Source organism: Mustelus asterias, unplaced genomic scaffold (assembly GCF_964213995.1).
Source record: "Mustelus asterias unplaced genomic scaffold, sMusAst1.hap1.1 HAP1_SCAFFOLD_599, whole genome shotgun sequence".
Classification (NCBI taxonomy): Eukaryota; Metazoa; Chordata; class Chondrichthyes; order Carcharhiniformes; family Triakidae; genus Mustelus; species Mustelus asterias.
The window spans coordinates 99471-121409 of record NW_027590549.1 but is presented as its reverse complement, the minus strand read 5'-3'; the positions used below and the strand labels follow the sequence as shown (position 1 = coordinate 121409).

Genomic DNA, 21939 nt, shown 5'->3' with positions numbered 1-21939 from the left:
CCTACAGCACAACAGTTTTAAGTTCTCCCGGTGTCAGGTTGGAGGTTGGAGCTGTTTCACCAAACCTTCAGAACTTGGCAGAACGCACAAAACTTCACAAGACCCAAAGGGTTAGTCAAACTTTATTATGTTGTACTTTTTGGAATAATTATGTAGAATTGCTACCAGGCAGAGAATGCTGTGGAGGTTGCCAGGAGTTGGGGAGGTGGGCGGGAGGGGAGGGGAGAAAGAGCGTAAGTTACAGGCACTTTCTGCTGCCCTCGTTTCTGAGCAGAGACCTGGGAAATAGGGTATCGGGGCCCAACATTAGAAATGGGGCAAAAGCTTTCGGGGTTTTGGGAGAAATGGGAATATTGGACAGCTCTTACCATGAGGTAGCACAGGATATTGGGACCGAATGGCCTCCTTGTGATTGTGTGTGCGCATGAGAGTGTATGTGTGTGTGTGCGCGTTATTGTGTGTGTTATTGTGTGTGTACATGCCCATGTATGTGCATGTATGTGTGTGTGTGTGTTGGGGGAAGGTGTGGTCTGCAGATTCCTCCAACCCTTACAGTCCTCAGGGGTTGCCACATCCCACTACATTGACTGCAGTACTGAGGGAGTGCTGCACTGTTGGAGGTGCTGCCTTCTGGGTGTGATGAATAACCTCTCCCCTCCCCCACCGCACCCAACCTAAGACAACATGGGCGGCACGGTGGCACAGTGGTTAGCACTGCTGTCTCACTGCGCCAGGGACCCAGGTTCGATTCCCGGCCTCGGGTCACTGTCTGCACATTCTCCCCATGTCTGCGTGGGTTTCCTCCGGGGGTGGGGGTTAGGAAGCGAGCAAAAAAAAAAAATACATCCACCTGCAACCACAAATCTCCAAAACCATCAGCACATTTCAAAACACAACCTTTCTTTTCAGTGTGAGCCCAGCTCAGCTCCCAGTGAGAGAAAGCAACCCTCGATCTGACCTCTTGGTCATGTGAGCTGATCCAAAGAGCGGAGGAACACAGGGAATCTGGCTTGAGAAATGTTAAACAGAATCACAGGTTAAAATATTGATTTAGTGAGTTCACTATCGAGGGATTCTCACTGTCTCTCTTCCATCTCAATGGAGTAACTTCTGAAACTACTGAGAACACCCTGCAGCGATTGATAACATGAGAGAGAACAAAAGAGAGGGAGAGAGAGAGAGAGAGAAAGGGGGAAGGGGGGAGAGAAAGAGAGAGGGGCACAGAAAAAGAGAGAGAGAAAAGGAGGAGAGAGAGAGGGGAGAGAGAACGAAAGAGAGAGAGCGCAAGGGGGGAGGGGGAGAAAGGGGGGGAGGGGGGGAGCGGGAGGGAGAAAGGGGGGAGAGAGGGGGGGAGAAAGGGGGGAGAGAGGGGGAGAGGGAGAAAGATGGGGAGAGGGAGAAAGGGAGAGAAAGGGGGAAGAGAGAGGGGGAGAGAGAGGGGGGGAGAAAGGGGGGAAGAAAGGGGGGGGAGAAGGGGGGGAGAAAGGGGGGGAGAAAGGGGGGGAGAAAGGGGGGAGAAAGGGGGGAGAAAGGGGGGGGAGAAAGGGGGAGGGAGAGAGAGAGGGTCGGGGGAGAGATAGAGAGAGAGAAAGAAAAGGGGAGAGAGAGAATGAAAGAAAGGGAGAGACTGAGGGGGGAGAAAGGGAAGAGAGAAAGGGAGAGAGAGAGAGAGAAAAAGAGTGAGAGAGAAAACGGAAGAAAGGAAGAGAGAAAGGGAGAGGGAGAAAGGGGGGGTGTGGGGAAACGAGAGAGAGAGATAGAGAGAAAAGGGAGAGAGGGAGGAAGAGAGAAAAAAAAGAATTCCAAAGTGCCATTTGCTGTAGAATGCGCTGCAAGACCAACCCCTCCCCCACCCCATGGCAGTGACAGGAGCTATACAAATGCAAGCCCGGTTTGTTGTGTTTTAAATGGGTGCACAGTGGGTGAGTGTTGCTGAGAGACAGCAAGTGACACAAACAGACGGGACAGGCCAAAGAATGTTTCCTTTTCCAAAACAGAAAATCTTTGTTTTATTTCCTTTAGTCTTAGATCACATTGCAGGCGCTGGGATCAAGAGTTTCTGAAGCAGTCCGTGTCCCAGGTGGGACAACACCAGGCTCCTGGACAATTACAGTTCATATTATTCACACAAACAGCCGTGGACTGATTCAAAGACAGTCATTCTGTACAATTAACAACCTCACTACTAGACGCATTTTATATATATATATATTTCTATTTATAGAGCCAAGACACTTCCGCAAAAGAGAAGCACCTCATAATATTCCACACACCTCCTACGTTCCCAGTCGAGAGACCCAAAATAAGTTTTTGCCCCTTTGCCCTCCCCGCCTCATCTCAAATTTTCTCTTTTATTTTGCACAGAGGACTTTGCCCATTCAGATGCCAATTTCCCCACGCAGTCTGAAAGGCCTCATGGCGCCAGGGACCCTGGCTCAGGTCACTGTCTGTGCAGAGTCGCCCCGTGTCTGTGTGGGTTTCCTCCGGGTGCTCCAGTTTCCTCCCACAGCCCGAAAGACGTGCGGGTTAGGTGGATTGGCCGTGCTAAATTGCCCCTTAGTGTCCCAAGATGTGCTGGTTAGGGTGCATTGGCCGTGCTAAATTCTCTCTCAGTGTACCCGAACAGGCACCGGAGTGTGGCGACTAGGGGATTTTCACAGTAACTTCATTGCAGTGTGAATGTCAGCCTACCCGTGACACTAATAAATAAACTGTATCCCTTTTACTGGCAATGCCACCCTGCTCTTCCCATCCCAGTTATCACCAAACAAAAAAATAGTAGGTCATCGCCACTCCACACTCACTCACTGTGCCCCCCCCCTACCCCGGCCCAGTGGGCAAGGCCTCAGTGCCCGGATTGCATCAGCACTACGCTAAACCATAACCACAGGCCTTAATCTGTGGAGGCACCACGCTAAGAGTGGGGGGGGGGGGGGGCAAAGTTAAAAAAAAACCCCAAAGGCTCTGGCAGACTGGGCCAAGTGGCATCTCACCCACTAATGCAGGCGGGCAGATTTTGTCCCAAATGTAGGCCCAGCCAGTGATCTAAATCCTAAACCCTGCCCTCCTCAACCTACACAAGGGTGGGGGAGGCCGGGGGTGAACAATGTCGACACGGAGGCTCCTTGGTGGCATTGCAAACTTGGCAAGGATCTGCCTTCCGCTGATATTTAATTTTTTAAAAAATGGCCGACAGGGCAACAGGCAAACTGTGGAACAATCACCAGGAAATTAATGAAAACTGTGGCGTAAACTCAGACAGCAAGGTGTCCAGCTGCCAAAGAAAGTGCCCTTTCCTTTCAAGACATCTCAATTTATTCTGGCCGCTCATGCATTGGGAGGGCCCCCTTCTCCATTCTTATTAGTTGGTTGGCGGTCGCGGTTGCCACTGGTTACGGCATCTCTCCTCACTTACCCGCTTCACTGTTAACTTACACGAGGCGGGGGGTTGGGGGAATTTATTATTCCAGCTCCAGTTATTAAACTCGCTGGAAGGAGGAGGAGGGGGGAGGGAGAGCGCCTCAAGGACAAAACTGCATTTTCGCCCGGCCTAATTTTGGGCAACCTGCCTCGACCACCGCAATGGACTTATGTGGAAAGACCCAGATTTGTAATTTGAAAAAAACAAGGTGTTTGGAACCCAGTTTGACTCTGACATTTGCGATTTCGCACCAGAATTCCTTCGGACTTTCTATTCTTTGTGAAGGCTTTCTAGGCCGACTGGGGGCGGGAGGGGGTAGGATTGCACTTAAAGCCATTCACTTAAAAGTCGGAGGCAAATGTAAATGATGGCAAATCCAGTCTCTCTCTCTCTCTTTCTCATACACACACGTGGAGTGGCCATTTTGAATGGACAAATGTCACCGTTGCCCAGGGCAACGGTGGTCAGGCAATGGGGCACCGAAGGCCCTTTGTGTTGTCAGTGAGGCTAACTACTGTCTGTGTCTGCGAGCTGACAAAAGCAGTCTGCGTGGCTACATTCAAGGAGTAATTAAGGAACAATTGAGGCACCGACAGTTGAAATCAGATCGTCAGAGGGTTTTACATGGCTTCCAGAAGATAAATGCAGAATAATTCTCCCAGTGGCTTCACAGGCCTTGTAGGGCGGCACAGTGGTTAGCACCGCTGCCTCACAGTGCCAGGGGCCCAAGTTCAATTCCCGGTTTGGGGGACTGTACGGAGTTTGCACATTCTCCCCGCGTCTGCGTGGGTTTCCTTCAGGTGCTCCCCATTTCCTTCCTCTGTCCAAAGATGTGCAGGTGGATTGGCCGTGCTAAATTAAGTTTAGGTTTATTTATTAGTGTCACAAGTAGGTTTACATTATTAACACTGCAATGAGGTTACTGTGAAATTATCCCTTCGTTCAAGGGACTGGGTAAATTCGTGGAGTTATGGGGATGGGGCCTGGACGGGATTGTCATCAGTGCAGGCTCGATGGGTTGAATGGCCTCCTTCTGCACTGTAGGGATTCAATGATTCACGGAGTTGAAGATCTCTCTCTCTTTCAACAGTCGTTAAGTTAGGTGGATGTAGAGAGATCACAGCGTGTTGGAGAAAAGCTCCAGTGTCTTAACCAATATTTAGCCCTCGACCACTATCGTAAAGAACAGGCGAGCTGGTCATTGTCACCTTGCTGCTTGTGGGATCTTGCTGTGCACAAATTGGCCAGTTTCCCTACATTGCAACAGTGACTGCACTTATATACAAATAAAAATATTTTTCATTGGCTGTAAAGCACTTTGGAAATGTTCCGAGATCGTAAAAGGCACTTTATAAATACAGGGTCCGTTATAAAAAGTCAAAGTGACTTCTGGTAAAATGGTGGGGGAAAAGATGATAAAGAACTTCAGAGACGATTTGTTGAAATCCTTCCCTCTCTCCTCCTCCCACTCCTTCCCAAATTTTCTCTTGAAGGCACTGAATAAGGTGTAGTGATGGGTGAGGAGGGAAAAATTAGGTTTTCTGACCATCCCATGTTGGGGCGTTGAAAGGCAATTCTGCTAGGACGGGCATCACTCTTTTCCCCCTCCCCCAAACACACCCAGGAAGCTTAATTTCCAAGTGACCCTGGAGTTAAGGATCCTGGGTGTTCTTGCCATGAGGCACACCCTTTATTCATTTGTGGGACGTGGGCGGCTGGGCCAGCATTTATTGCCCTTCCCTAGTTGAGAATCAACCGCATTGCTGTGGTTCTGTAGTCACATGTAGGCCAGACCGGGTAAGGATGGCAGATTTCCTTCCCTAAAAAAGGACATTAGTGAACCAGATGGGTTTTTTCCGACAATGGTTTCACGGTCATCAGTAGATTCTTGATTCCAGATATTTTTTTTTATTGAATTCAAATTCCACCATCTGCCGTGGCGGGATTCGAACCCGGGTCCCCCAGAACATTGGCTGAGTTTCTGGATTAATAGGCTAGCTTTAATACCAGTAGGTTGTCTCCCCATCGCCCCGCCCCACCCGTGGGGGCAATTAGAGGAGCGACCCAACCCAAGAGTCAGTCTTTCAAAACAGAGATAGCAATCTAACCAACAGACAAATCAAATCAATCATTGACATCTTATCAAGTTACAACTAGGACAGCAAACTGGGAAAGGTTTCTAGACAAGTGTCGCCCATTCTTCTTTTTCTAAACCACATTTATGAAAGTCCAGTGGCTTCCCCATTCCTCATACGATGCAGACATACTTTCGCCACCAGGATTTTGACAGGGTCCTCATTTTGTTGGCAGTCAACGTTTTCATCCTGCGCTCGCTGCTCGCCCGGCTGTCCGCGTAGCGTAGGCCACACACGATGGCCATGTCAAAGACCTCCTTCAGGTTCTTCTGCGTCAGCGAGGAGCACTCCACGTACGCCACGGCGCCAATCTTCTCCGCCAGTGCCCGGGCAGCCTCCGGGGGCACCGGCTTCTCCTTGCACTTGGCCAGCTCGATGAGGACCTTGACATCCCCCCGGAGGTCGCACTGGGTGCCCACCAGGACCACGGGGGCAGCGGGGCAGTGGTGGCGGATCTCGGGCATCCACTTCTCCATCACGTTTTGGAAGGACGAGGGGCTGACCACACTGAAACAGAGCAGGAAGATGTCCGTCTTGTGGTAGCAGAAGTGCCGGAGTTTGTCAAACTCATCCTGCACAGGAAGAGGGAGAAAGATTCAGGTCAATAAATAGATAAACGACCATCCATATGGCGACGCTAAAACCTACAGATCACGTGTTTTTATCTTATTCATTCATGGGACATGGGCGTCGCTGGCTGGGCCAGCATTTATTGCCCATCCCTAGTTGCCCTTGGAGGGCAGTTAAGAGTCAACCACATTGCTGTGGCTCTGGAGTCACATGTAGGCCAGACCGGGTAAGGACAGCAGATTTCCTTCCCTAAAGGACATTAGTGAACCAGATGGGTTTTTCCGACAATGGTTTCATGGTCATCAGTAGATTCTTAATCCCAGATTTTTTTTTTTATTGAATTCAAATTCCACCACCGGGATTCGAACCCGGGTCCCCTAGAACATTAGCTGAGTTTCTGGATTAATAATCTTAATTCCAGATAATTAATTAATTAGGATTAATAGATTGTTAATTCCAGATATTAGGATCGTAGAAACCCCACAATGCGGAAGGTGGCCATTCGGCCCATCGAGTCTGCACTGAAAACAATCCCACCCAGGTCTTTTCCCTAGAACCCCACATATTTACCCTGCTAATCCCTCTAACCTACACATCCCGGGACTAAGGGGCAATTTTAACATGGCCAATCAACCTAACCTGCACATATTTTGCCATCCGATGATGGCAGATCTGTGGCGTAACTCCATGTGCCAGCCTTTGGCCCATATCCCTTAATACCTTTGCTTAACAATCTCTCAGGCGTAGGGATCTAGGCGCGCAGGTCCCTAGAAAGTAGCAACACAGGTAGCCAAGATGATTAAGAAGGCATATGGCACACTTGCCTTCATCGGCCGGGGCACTGAGTGCAAGAGTTGGCAAATCATATTGCAGCTATATAAAACCTTGGTTTGGCCGCATTTTGGAGTATTGCGTGCAGTTCTGGTCACCACACTATCAGAAGGACGTGGAAGCTTTGGAGAGAGTGCAAAGGCGGCTCACCAACATGTTGCCTGGTCTCGAGGGTGTTGGCTATGAGGAGAGATTGAATAAACTGGGATGGTTTTCACCAAAAAGACAGAGGCTGAGGGGAGATCTGATGGAGGTCTACAAAATTATGAGAGAGGTGACAGGGTGAGGCTTTTCCCCAGGGTGGAAGGGGGTTCAAGGTGAGAGGGGGGGGGGAAAGTTTAAGGGAGATGTGCGGGGGGAGGTTTTTCATGCAGAGAGTGGTGGGTGCCTGGAACGCGCTGCCAGAGGTGGTGGTGGAAGCGGGCACATTGGCAACATTCAAGAGGCATCTGGGTGGGGACATGAACAGGGAGGGAGTAGAGGGATACGGGCAGAGTAAGGACAGAAGGTTTTTTTTGTAGCTTAGTTAGGGCCACACGATCAGCACGGGCTTGGAGGGCCGAAGGGCCTGTTCCTGAGCTGTACTGTTCTTTGTTCAGGCATAAAGAAAGCTGTTGTATGACCCAGCAATAACAGTTAGTACAGAAGCAGTCTGCTGACTGAGTAGCAGTGGAGGGGAACAGCTCACTAAGTCACTCACCTGTCCAGCTGTGTCACACAGTTGCAGTCGAATCGGGGTCCCATCAACTTGTACAACAGCTTCAAGAAAAAAAAAAAGAACTTTTTAATAAAAGAATAATTCTGGAAGTCGCAACGTGTCCCTGCTATCGGGTCAACCCCATTCCTTATGATTTCAGAATTAGAAATATAAAGTTTATTTATGAGTGTCACAAGTAAGGCTTACTTTAACCACTGCAATGAAGTTACTGTGAAAATCCCCCTAGTCGCCACACTCCTGTTCGGGTAACACCGAGGGTGAATTTAGCATGGCCAATGCACCCTAACCAGCACAGTCTTTCGGGCTGTGGGAGGAAACCGGAGCACCCGGAGGAAACCCACGCAGACACGGCGGGGGGGGAGAACCTGCAGACTTTGCACGGACAGTGACCCCAAGTGGGAATCGAATCCGGATCCCTGGCGCTGTGAGGCAGCAGTGCTAACCCACTGTGCCACCTCCCTTCCCCCCCCCTCCCAAGTGCAGGACCGAGGGAGTGCTGCGCTGCCAGAGGCGCCGTCTTTCTGAAGGGATATTAAACCCTCTCAGCTAAATGCACAAAAGGTACCACGGCAACTATTTAAAGAACAGCAGAGGAGCGAGTCAGGGCCATAATTTGTCCCTCAACCAACATCATTTCAAAAAAGATTTCCTGGCCATTTTCCCTTTGCAGTTTGCGGGATCTTGCTGTGCATTAATTGGCTACCACATTTCCTGCATTAGCAATCATCACACCCCTTCGAGATTACTGCATTGGTTATGAGGGCGCTTGGGGAATGCAAAAAGATGCTGTGTTGGCTAGAATATTAATTTATTAATTCGCAGACACGCTTTCGGCACACAAATCCCAGTTACAGCAATTTCATGCTTTTTAGTCATAGAATCCTGAGAGCCAGAGGCCATTCAGCCCATCGTGCCTGCTCCACCACTCATCTTGATCATGGCTGATCATCAAATTCAGCATCCTGATTCCTCCCTCCACCCCCCCCTTATCCTTTGATCCCTTTAGCCCCAAGAGCTATATCTAATTTCTTCTTGAAATCACACAACGTTTTGGCCTCAACTACATTCTGCGGTAGTGAATTCCACACATTCACCACCCTCTGGGTGGCACAGAGTGGTTAGCACCGCTGCCTCAGCGCCAGGGACCCGGGTTCAGTTCCGGCCTCGGGTCACTGTCTGTCCGGAGTTTGCACGTTCTCCCCGTGTCTGCGTGGGTTTCCTCCGGGGGTGCTCCGGTTTCCTCCCACAGTCCGAAAGGTGTGCCGGTTAGGGTGCATTGGCCAGGCTAAATTGCCCCTTAGAGTCAGGGGGATTAGGAGGGTAAATATTTGGGGTTATGGGGATAGGAGCTGGGTGGGATTGTGGTCGGTGCAGGCTCGATGGGCCAAATGGCCTCCTTCCGCACTGTAGATTATATGATTCTCGGAAGAAATTTCTCCTCATCTCAAACTATTCCTCAAACTATGACCCCTAGTTCTGGACTCCCCACCATCAGGAACATTCTTTCTGAATCCACCCTGTCTAATCCTGTTAGAATTTTATAAGTTTCTATGAGATCCCCTCTCACTTGTCTAAACACCAATAAATATAGTCCTAAGCAACTTAATCTCTCCTCATATGACAGACTTGCCTTTCCAGGAATCAGCCTGGTAAACCTTCGCTGCGCTCCCTCTGTAGCAAGGACATCCTTCCTCAGATAAGGACACCAAAACAGCACACAATACTCCAGGTGTGGCCTCACCAACGCCCTGTACAATTGCAGCAAAACATCCCTATCCCTAGACTCAAATCCTCTCGGAATGAAGGCCAACATACCATTTGCCTTCTTTACTGCCTGCTGTACCTGCGCGCTTATTTTCAGCGACTGATGCACGAGGACACCAAGTACCCACTTCTCTCAATTTACACCCACTCAAATAATAATCTGTCTTCCTATTTTTGTAACTGAAGTGGATAATCTCAGGTTTATCCACACTATACTGCACCTGCCTTGCACATGCCCACTCACTCAGCCTGTTCAAATCACACTGAATCATAGAATCCGACAGTGCAGAAGAAGGCCATTCGGCCCATCGAGTCTGCACCGATCACAATCCCATGCAGGCCCTATCCCCACAACCCCACACATTTATCCTAGCCAGTCCCCCTGACACTAAGGGGACAAGACGTGTGGGCTAGGTGGATTGGCCATGCTAAATTGCCCCTTAGTGTCAAGGGGACTAGCGAGGGTAAATGCATGGGGTTATGGGGATAGGGGATGGGTGGGATTGTGATCGGTGCAGACTCGATGGGCTGAATGGCCTCCTTCTGCGCTGTAGGATTCTATGATTCTTATAAAGGGGCAATTTAGCATGGCCAATCCACCTAACCCGCATCCTCCTCACAGCTCACCCTACCATCTAACTTTGTATCATCTGCAAATTTGGAGGGAATATATTTAGTTCTCTCGTCCAAATCATAGAATCCCTACAGTGGGGGGCATTCGGCCCATCGAGCCTGCACTGACAACAATCCTACCCCAGGCACCATCCCTGTATCCCCACGCATTCATCCTGTTAATTCCCCTGACATGGCCAATCCACCTAACCCGCACATCTTCGGACTGTGGGAGGAAACCGGAGCACCCGGAATCATTAATACGTAAATGTGAACAGTCGTGAGTCCCAGCGGTACCCCACTGCCTGACAATCAGAAAAAGACCCATTTACTCCAACTCTTTGCTCCCTGGGTTGCCAACGAATATAAAAAAATCTTCAAAAAGAACTCAGGGGTGGGGAGAAAAAAAAAACAGGCACACAAAAAGAACGGATGTGGATTATTTCAAAAGCGGTTCAGGGAAACATCAGATGCAAACAAAGACTTTAGACTCAGTATCTCTGGGGCAGTCCCAGGGCAGAGAGATTGTGCGCAAGTAGGCCTCACAAAAGATCAAAGGCAACAGGGCCCCAACAGCAACGAAAAGATAGAGGGAGTCAAGGTCCGGCAGTCTTAGATCAAGGATTGCGAGGAGGGAGGGCAACTCTGTCGCGCAGATTGAGTTTAGCTTGGTTCGCTCTCTCCTGCCCTCTCAGTATCAGTGACTCACGCAGAACAAACACACCTTCTGATGTACCTGAACAGAGAAGTCCCAAGGCTTGACCTTGAGTTTCTGTTGAGTTAAATGATCCCAGCTCACATTGCAAACACGCCCAGCGATCTTCGGACTAAGATCTCATGAGCGGCAACAACAACTTGCATTTGTATAGAGCCTTGACTATACAAAAGTAAACCTGGGACTGTATGAAAGTGACCCCATGTATTTACCCAGCTAATCTCGCTGACACCAAATGGGGCAATTTACCTAATTTACATAGAACATAGAACAGTACAGGCCCTTCGGCCCTCGATGTTGTGCCAAGCTTTGTCCGAAACCAAGATCAAGCTATCCCACTCCATATCATTCTAGTGTGCTCCATGTACCTATCCAATAACCGCTTGAAAATTCCTAAAGTGTCCGACTCCACTATCACAGCAGGCAGTCCATTCCACACCCCAACCACTCTCTGAGTAAAGAACCTACCTCGTACATCCCTCCTATATCTTCCTCCATGAACCTTACCTAGTTATGCCCCCGAGGCTCCTCCGGAGCCTTCAACATGTCATCGATGAAGACGAACATCTCGCCAAGGCCATCCCCACACCCCCACTTCTTGCCTTCAAACAACCGCACAACCTCAAACAGACCATTGTCCGCAGCAAACTACCCAGCCTTCAGGAGAACAGTGACCACGACACCACACAACCCTGCCACAGCAACCTCTTTAGCATGGCCAATCCACCTAACCAGCACATCTTTGGACACCAAGGGGCAATTTAGCATTCATCCCGTTAATCCGTCTAACCTACGCATCCCAGGACATTAAGGGGCAATTTAGCACCTAACCCGCACATCTTTGGACTGTGGGAGGAAACTGGAGCACCCAGAGGAAACCCACGCAGACACGGGGAGAATGTGCAAACTCCACACAGACAGTGACCCAAGCCGGGAATCGAACCCGGGTCGCTGGAGCTGTGAGGCAGCTGTGCTAACCACTGTGCCACCCACACTTCCAATAGGTCTCCTCTTCCTGGGATCCAGCCTCACTCGAGTGCCGATCATCTACATGACCTTTGTACTCCGTTACAAAAGCAAAATACTGCGGATGCTGGGAATCTGAAACAAAAACAGAAAACGCTGGAAAATCTTAGATCTGATAGCATCTGTGGGGTCGAAGCATCATCCAGACTCAAAACATTGGCTCTATTCTCTCTCCACAGATGCTGTCAGACCTGCTGAGATTTTCCAACATTTTGTGTTTTGGTTTCTACTCTGTTCTCAGCCATTCAACTTCTAACTGCACACACCCCTGGGGTAGGGGGACTCTGCCGAGATTAAGGCTTTTTTCAGCTTTTAAAGTTTTAGTGTCACAAGTAGGCTTACATTAACACCCCAATGAAGTTACTGTGAAAATCCCCTAGTCGCCACACTCCGGTGCCTGTTCGAGTACACTGAGGGAGAATTTAGCACGGCCAATGCACTCAACCAGCATGTCTTTCGGACTGTAGGAGGAAACCCATGATGTGGAGATGCCGGCGTTGGACTGGGGTAAACACAGTAAGAAGTTTAACAACACCAGGTTAAAGTCCAACAGGTTTATTTGGTAGCAAAAGCCACACAAGCTTTCGGAGCCCCAAGCCCCTTCTTCAGGTGACTCAGCTTGTGTGGTTTTTGCTACCAAATAAACCTGTTGGACTTTAACCTGGTGTTGTTAAACTTCTTACGGAGGAAACCCACACAGGCACATCTTTGGGCAATTTAGCACGGCCAATCCACCCAACCAGCACGTCTTTCGGACTGTGGGAGGAAACCCACGCAGACACGGAGAGAATGTGCAAATTCTGCACAGACAGTGGCCTCAAGCTAGGAATCGAACCAGGGTCCCTGGCGCTGTGAGGTGGCAGTGCTAACCACTGCGCCACCCCGCCGCCCCAGATCCATTGAATGGATGACACTGAACTCAGATACCAAACAATCATTTTCAAAAATATTAAATTCTCATATTCAAAACTCCCACCCACATTTTCTCACCCCTCTCCATTGCCTCTGCCAGACCCGTGACCCTCCCAAGATCACAGGGCTCCTCCAATTCTGTCCCCTCTGCGCACCGCCCCGCCACCCCCCCCCCCCCCCCCGCCCCCCGACCCCTCACTCCCGTCGATTTCCTCCATTCCACCATTGGTGGCCATGGCTTCAGCTGCCTCGACCTCTCGGAGTTCTGGAATTCCTTCCCTAAACCCCTCTGTCTCCTCCCTCCATTAAAAGGTGCTCCGTCAAACCCACATCTTTGACCAGAGCTCTGAGTCTATCTGCTCTTCATGGGACTGGGTGTAGAAGCCTGATAATGTTCCGGTAAAGGCACGGTGGCGCAGTGGTTAGCACTGCTGCCTCACATCGCCAGGGATCCGGGTTCGATCCCCGGTTTGGGTCACTGTCTGTGTGGAGTCTGCACGTTCTCCCCGTGTCTGCGTGGGTTTTTTCTGGGTGCTCCGGTTTCCTCCCACAGTCCAAAGATGTGCAGGTTAGGTGGATTGGCCACTCTATAACACTGGGGCACAGTACTGGTGGGGACGGGTCTGTCGCTGTGTAACACTGGGGTACAGTACAGTTGGGGATAGGTCTGTCAGTGTATCACACTGCAGTACAGTACTGGTGGGGACAGATCTGTCACTGTATAACATTGGGGTGGGGACAGGTCTGTCACTGTGTAACACTGGGGTACAGTACTGGTGGGGACAGGTCTGTCACTGTATAACACTGGGGTACAGTACTGTGGGGACAGGTCTGTCACTGTATAACACTGGGGTACAGTACTGGTGGGGACGGGTCTGTCACTGTGTAACACTGGGGTACAGTACTGGTGGGACGGGTCAGTCACTGTATAACACTGGGGTACAGTACTGGTGGGACGGGTCAGTCACTGTATAACACTGGGGTACAGTACTGGTGGGACGGGTCAGTCACTGTATAACACTGGGGTACAGTACTGGTGGGACGGGTCAGTCACTGTATAACACTGGGTACAGTACTGGTGTGGATGGGTCTGTCACTGTATAACACTGGGGTACAGTATTGGTGGGGACGTGTCTGTCACTGTATAACACTGGGGTACAGTATTGGTGGGGACGGGTCTGTCACTGTATAACACTGGGGTACAGTACTGGTGGGGGCGGGTCTGTCACTGTATAACACTGGGGTACAGTACTGGTGGGGACAGGTCTGTCACTGTATAACACTGGGGTACAGTACAGGTGGGGGCGGGTCTGTCACTGAATAACACTGGGGTACAGTACTGGTGGGGACGGGTCTGTCACTGTGTAACACTGGGGTACAGTACTGGTGTGGATGGGTCTGTCACTGTATAACACTGGGGTACAGTATTGGTGGGGACGTGTCTGTCACTGTATAACACTGGGGTACAGTACTGGTGGGGGCGGGTCTGTCACTGTATAACACTGGGGTACAGTACTGGTGGGGACAGGTCTGTCACTGTATAACACTGGGGTACAGTACTGGTGGGGGCGGGTCTGTCACTGAATAACACTGGGGTACAGTACTGGTGGGGACGGGTCTGTCACTGTGTAACACTGGGGTACAGTACTGGTGGGACGGGTCAGTCACTGTATAACACTGGGTACAGTACTGGTGTGGATGGGTCTGTCACTGTATAACACTGGGGTACAGTACTGGTGGGACGGATCAGTCACTGTATAACACTGGGGTACAGTACTGGTGTGGATGGGTCTGTCACTGTATAACACTGGGGTACAGTACTGGTGTGGATGGGTCTGTCACTGTATAACACTGGGAGGAACAGTTTAAGCTAGGGGAGTAGGTTGTGTACTGTCAGAAACCCATGAGGACTGAATGAATGAATCATATTGTTATCGGGGAATTGAAACCTGCTTCCCCTGTACAATGTTGGCATCAGCACTGGAAATCTCAATGACCAAACTCCGGTTCAGTTCAGATATTTTTCCAAAGTATCTATTTTGGTTTGAGCAGATAGGGACTCGAACAATAAGACACTCACCGCCTCTGCCGCCCAGTGTTAAAAGCTGCACACTTAATCTGCGCAAACAATAGATAGTTAAAATAACAAACACAAGCAAGGTCACACTCGCGAGTGAAACATCGACCAGACTCTATGACCGCCCCCTGCACCATTTCCAGGGACACCGAGGTCGTACAGCAAAGCCTCTCTCCTCAAGTTAACTGTTTCCCTGTCTCCAGTGAAAAATGAAAGGGGAGGTGATGGCCTCGTGGTATTATCACCAGTCTATTAATCCAGAAACTCAGCTGATGTTCTGGGGACCTGGGTTCGAATCCCGCCACGGCAGATGGCGGAATTTGAATTCAATTTTTAAAAAATCTGGAATTAAGAATCTACTGATGACCATGAAACTATTGTCGGAAAAACCCATCTGGTTCACTAATGTCCCTTTAGGGAAGGAAATCTGCCGTCCTTACCCGGTCTGGCCTACATGTGACTCCACAGCAATGTGGTTGACTCTCAACTGCCCTCCAAGGATGGGCAATAAATGCTGGCCCAGCGATGCCCATGTCCCAAAAAGGAATTTTTATAAAATGAATTGCCTTGACATCTGGCACAGTTAGTGGGCCTTGGAACACCCAAGGTTCAAGTCGTACAATACGGAGGGAATAGAAACATATAGAAGATAGGAGCAGGAGGAGGCCATTTGGCCCTTCGAGCCTGCTCCCCCATTCATTACGATCATGGCTGCTCGTCCAACTCAATCGCCTAATCCTGCTTTCCCCCCATAACCTTCGATCCCATTCGCCCCAAGTGCTATATCCAGCCGCCTCTTGAATACATCCAATGTTTTGGCATCAACTCCTTCCTGTGGTAATGAATTCCACAGGCTCACCACTCTTTGGGTGAAGAAATGTCTCCTCACCTCCGTCCTAACTGGTCTACCCTGAATCCTCAGACTCTTTGCTCAGACAGTACATTTATCGCATTGCTGTTTGTGGGAGCTTGCTGTGCACAAATGAGTCGCTGGTGTTTCCTGCACTGCAGCAGTGACTGGACATCTAGGCATACCTCATTGGCCAGAGGGCACTTTGCAAGATCGCGTGAAACGTAAATCTTTCTTTTCTGTGCAGTGAAAGAGAGAGAGTAAATTTGACCTGGCTATTTGACTGATGGGGCCCTCACATCCCCCATCACACTAGGTGTTCCAGCCACCCCAGTGCACCCCCCCACCCCCGCCACAGCGCCAGGGAGCCAGGTTCGATTCCCGGCTCGGGTCACTGTCTGTGTGGACGTTCTCCCCGTGTCTGCGTGGGTTTCCTCCGGATGCCTCCCACAGTCCAAAAGACGTGATGGTTAGGTGTATTGGCCGTGCTAAATTCTCCCTCAGTGTGCCCGAAAAGGTGCCGGAGTGTGGCGACTAGGGGATTTTCGTAGTGACTTCATTGCAGTGTTAATGTAAGCTGACTTGTGACAATAATAAATAAACTTTTAAACTGAGCTACAAAGGTTGATGACAGTAGAGGTAGCCCTTCCTATCGATCACCTGCTGTCTCAGCACTTGCAGACAACCCGAGGATCTTACTGCTCTCTGTAGCTAATCCCACCTTGTGAATCACCACACAATTCCAGTCAAACTCCCTTTTCACCGCACGCGCAAGTTGCCACGTCTTCCGTCAGTTGATCAAAATTCCCTACTCCCAATCCTCCTCAGAAACTCTCTCCGGTTCCCCATGGATTTCCTCCAAGAACTCTTCCTGTATCCTCTCCCTTTTAGAACTCCCAGACAGGAATTCAAACCCTTGCAAGGAATTAACAGAAATCTTTAAGGAATGAGGCCATTCAACCCGACCCACCTGTGATGTCCCTTTTGAAAGGGCTCACCAATTGGTCCCCATGCTCCCCGCTCATTCCCCATCCATCTCCTTTTCCAGTATTTATCCGATATCCTTCTGGGAAGTCACTATCGGACCCTGCTCTCTTTCATACAGCACATACTTAAAGTCTATTGAGTTTTAAACTTTATTTATTAGTGTCACGATTAGGCTTATATTAACGCTGCAATGAAGTTACTGTGAAAATCCCCTCGTCGCCACACTCCTGTTCGGGTACACCGAGGGAGAATTTAGCACAGCCAAAGCACCCTAACCAGCACGTCTTTGCACACTAAGGGGCAATTTAGCACGGCCAATCCACCTAATCTACACATCTTTCAGAGGAAACTGGAGCACCCGGAGGAAACCCACGCAGACATGGAGAGAACGTGCAAACTCCGCACAGACAGTGATCCAAGCCTGGAATCAAACCTGGGTCCCCGGCGCGGTGAGCCAGCAGTGCTAACCACTGTGCTGCCCACCATGGGGGCAGTGTAGAGGGAGTTTTATTCTGTATCTAACCCCGTGCTGTACCTGTCCTGGGAGTGTTTAATGGGGACAGTGTAGAGGGAGATTTACTCTGTATCTAACCCCGTGCTGTACCTGTCCTGGGAGTGTTTGATGGGGACAGTGTAGAGGGAGTTTTATTCTGTATCTAACCCCATGCTGTACCTGTCTTGGGAGTGTTTGATGGGGACAGTGTAGAGGGAGGTTTACTCTGTATCTAACCCTGTGCTGTACCTGTCCTGGGAGTGTTTGATGGGGGACAGTGTAGAGGGGGCTTTACTCTGTATCTAACCCCGTGCTGTACCTGTCCTGAGAGTGTTTGATGGGGGACAGTGTAGAGGGGGCTTTACTCTGTATCTAACCCCGGGCTGTACCTGTCCTGGGAGTGTTTGATGGGGACAGTGTAGAGGGAGCTTTACTCTGTATCTAACCCCGTGCTGTTCCTGTCCTGGGAGTGTTTGATGGGGACAGTGTAGAGGGAGCTTTACTCTGTATCTAACCCCGTGCTGTACCTGTCCTGGGAGTGTTTGATGGGGACAGTGTAGAGGGAGCTTTACTCTGTATCTAACCCCGTGCTGTACCTGTCCTGGGAGTGTTTGATGGGGACAGTGTAGAGGGAGCTTTACTCTGTATCTAACCCCGTGCTGTACCTGTCCTGGGAGTGTTTGATGGGGACAGTGTAGAGGGAGGTTTACTCTGTATCTAACCCCGTGCTGTACCTGTCCTGGGAGTGTTTGATGGGGACAGTGTAGAGGGAGCTTTACTCTGTATCTAACCCCGTGCTGTACCTGTCCTGGGAGTGTTTGATGGGGACAGTGTAGAGGGAGCTTTACTCTGTATCTAACCCCATGCTGTACCTGTCCTGGGAGAGCCTGCCTTGTATTTTGTACTCAAAACTTTACATTCTGTTGCCATTGAAAATTCAAGTTTTGTTTAGAAAGAATTTCATAAGGAAACAAAAAATGAAAACTAAGGCACATTTTCATATGACAGCATTGGTACTAAAACCTCACGGATTGTGGGATCTGCACAGAGATAGACGGAAGAAGTGTGTGTGTTCCCCTTCCCACCTCCAATCGCCAGGTTAAAGTGCAACAGGTTTATTTGGTAACACGAGCTTTCGGAGTGCTGCTCCTTCATCAGGTAGATGGCAACGCTCCGAAAGTTCGTGCTACCAAATAAACCTGTTGGACTTTAACCTGGTGTTGTGAGACTACTTACTGTGCCTATCCCAGTGCAACGCTGGCAACTCCACATCATCACCTCCAATCATTCACTCAGTTCACAGAGTGTTCATGCTCATAGCTCCATTAGCACCACATTCAAGGCTCACACGTCACTGCAGCACTGAGGCAGTATGCACAGTCCCCAGAGACAGATTAAACCAGAGACACACACCAAGATTCCCCAGTATTAAAAATACACACACACACACAAACACTCACATCCCAAGAACTCCTCAGTGTTAATATACACACCCCAAGATCCCCCCAGTGTTAATACACACACCCCAAGATCCCCCCAGGGTTAATACACACACTCACCCCAAGATCCCCCCAGTGTTAATACACACACTCACCCCAAGATCCCCCAGTGTTATTACACACACTCACCCCAAGATCCCCCCAGTGTTATTACACACACTCACCCCAAGATCCCCCCAGTGTTAATACACACACTCACCCCAAGACCCCTCAGTGTTAATACTCACACCCCAAGATGCCCCCAGTGTTAATACACACACCCCAAGATCCCCCCAGTGTTAATACACACACTCACCCCAAGATCCCCCCAGTGTTAATACACACACCCCAAGATCCCCCCAGTGTTAATACACACACTCACCCCAAGATCCCCCCAGTGTTAATACACACACTCACCCCAAGATCCCCCCAATGTTAATACACACACTCACCCCAAGATCCCCCCAGTGTTAATACACACACCCCAAGATCCCCCCAGTGTTAATACACACACCCCAAGATCCCCCCAGTGTTAATACACACACTCACCCCAAGATCCCCCCAGTGTTAATACACACACCCACCCCAAGATCCCCCCAGTGTTAATACTCACACCCCAAGATTCCCCCAGTGTTAATACACACACTCACCCCAAGATCCCCCCAGTGTTAATACACACACTCACCCCAAGATCCCCCCAGTGTTAATACTCACACCCCAAGATCCCCCCAGTGTTAATACACACACACCACCCCAAGATCCCCCCAGTGTTAATACTCACACCCCAAGATCCCCCCAGGGTTAATACACACACACACCCCAAGATCCCCCCAGGGTTAATACACACACACACCCCAAGATCCCCCCAGGGTTAATACACACACACACCCCAAGATCCCCCCAGGGTTAATACACACACCCACCCCAAGATCCCCCCAGTGTTAATACACACACCCACCCCAAGATCCCCCCAGTGTTAATACTCACACCCCAAGATTCCCCCAGTGTTAATACACCCACCCCAAGATCCCCCCAGTGTTAATACACCCACCCCAAGATCCCCCCAGTGTTAATACACCCACCCCAAGATCCCCCCAGTGTTAATACACCCACCCCAAGATCCCCCCAGTGTTAATACACCCACCCCAAGATCCCCCCAGTGTTAATACACCCACCCCAAGATCCCCCCAGTGTTAATACACCCACCCCAAGATCCCCCCAGTGTTAATACACACACCCCAAGATCCCCCCAGTGTTAATACACCCACCCCAAGATCCCCCCAGTGTTAATACACCCACCCCAAGATCCCCCCAGTGTTAATACACCCACCCCAAGATCCCCCCAGTGTTAATACACCCACCCCAAGATCCCCCCAGTGTTAATACACCCACCCCAAGATCCCCCCAGTGTTAATACACCCACCCCAAGATCCCCCCAGTGTTAATACACCCACCCCAAGATCCCCCCAGTGTTAATACACCCACCCCAAGATCCCCCCAGTGTTAATACACCCACCCCAAGATCCCCCCAGTGTTAATACACCCACCCCAAGATCCCCCCAGTGTTAATACACCCACCCCAAGATCCCCCCAGTGTTAATACACCCACCCCAAGATCCCCCCAGTGTTAATACACCCACCCCAAGATCCCCCCAGTGTTAATACACCCACCCCAAGATCCCCCCAGTGTTAATACACCCACCCCAAGATCCCCCCAGTGTTAATACACCCACCCCAAGATCCCCCCAGTGTTAATACACCCACCCCAAGATCCCCCCAGTGTTAATACACCCACCCCAAGATCCCCCCAGTGTTAATACACCCACCCCAAGATCCCCCCAGTGTTAATACACCCACCCCAAGATCCCCCCAGTGTTAATACACCCACCCCAAGATCCCCCCAGTGTTAATACACCCACCCCAAGATCCCCCCAGTGTTAATACACCCACCCCAAGATCCCCCCAGTGTTAATACACCCACCCCAAGATCCCCCCAGTGTTAATACACCCACCCCAAGATCCCCCCAGTGTTAATACACCCACCCCAAGATCCCCCCAGTGTTAATACACCCACCCCAAGATCCCCCCAGTGTTAATGCACCCACCCCAAGATCCCCCCAGTGTTAATACACCCACCCCAAGATCCCCCCAGTGTTAATGCACCCACCCCAAGATCCCCCCAGTGTTAATGCACCCACCCCAAGATCCCCCCAGTGTTAATACACCCACCCCAAGATCCCCCCAGTGTTAATACACCCACCCCAAGATCCCCCCAGTGTTAATACACCCACCCCAAGATCCCCCCAGTGTTAATACACCCACCCCAAGATCCCCCCAGTGTTAATACACACACCCCAAGGTCCATTCAGAATGGAAAGACACACACATTCTGTTATCCTTAAAGCACTTTAAACTCTAAGAAATTAAGACGGAGTTGAAATACCCACCAGAAAAGTTATCGAAGGCGGTGGGCACATACTTGGTGGGGTACCCATTGGTGGTGTAGCTGACGACCAGGCTGGTTTTGCCCACCGCTCCGTCCCCCAGTAAGACACACTTGAGGAAGCGTTCCTGCGGGCGGCCGCTCCGCCTGGGCTTGTGCGGCGGGACGGGGGGAGCGAACCCCGCTCTGTAATCCAGTAAATCCTGGGGGGGCATGGTTTACCTTGCAGGAGACGGGTCTGTGGGGAGATAGGAGGGGGGAATCTTCTGCTTTCACCCGGCAGCGAAGAAAAAAAAATCAACTCTAAACTCTTCTAATAACTTAAGCAAAAACTTTTGCAAAAGTTTTGGGAAACTTTTTTTCACTTTGACAAGGGTGACTTTGACAGAGAGAGGGAGAGGCAGCAACCGGTTAGATCATAGACTGGCTTCTTAATATCTACTCCCCTCTCTCTCACTGTCCGATTTATAAATCCAACCTTCACAAGCACTTGTCTCCACCCGAAACTGCAGCAGATTGTGTGAAACTGCACCTCCCACACTACTTCCAGCTCTTAAAGGGACACTGCAGCCTCTGCTGCTGCCTTAAAGAGCCAGGAGTGAAGGGGGAGGATCACTTTAAAGGAGAAATCCTCCCCTTTAGATATTGAACTGTCCTCTCTCACTCAATAAACATCCCCCATTCATTAACCTATTCCCACTCGCTCAATAAACTGCTCCCTCATTCATTAACTGGCCCATTCACGTGGTAACCCATTCTCGAACACGTTAACCCGCTCTGGTTAATCACCTCACTCATTAATCTCCTCTTTCATGGATTAACCTAATCACTCGCTCATTAGCCTCCTCGCTCACTGGTTAATCTGCTCAGTCACTTATTAACCTGCTCTCTCTCATTAACTGTCTCA

The 21939-nt window shown here is 50.2% G+C and overlaps 1 protein-coding gene across 1 annotated transcript; it reads right to left on the bottom strand.

Moving 5' to 3' along the window:
- Positions 1-5315: 5315 nt before the first annotated feature.
- rhoub (ras homolog family member Ub) lies at positions 5316-21487 on the bottom strand. Its single transcript, XM_078205175.1, has 3 exons — positions 21037-21487; positions 7658-7716; positions 5316-6128 (listed from the first exon to the last, which is right to left on the bottom strand). Exons 1-3 carry the CDS (start codon positions 21245-21247, stop codon positions 5670-5672), a joined length of 729 nt encoding a protein of 242 aa, XP_078061301.1. The 5' UTR covers positions 21248-21487; the 3' UTR covers positions 5316-5669.
- Between the last annotated feature and the right edge of the window lie 452 nt (positions 21488-21939).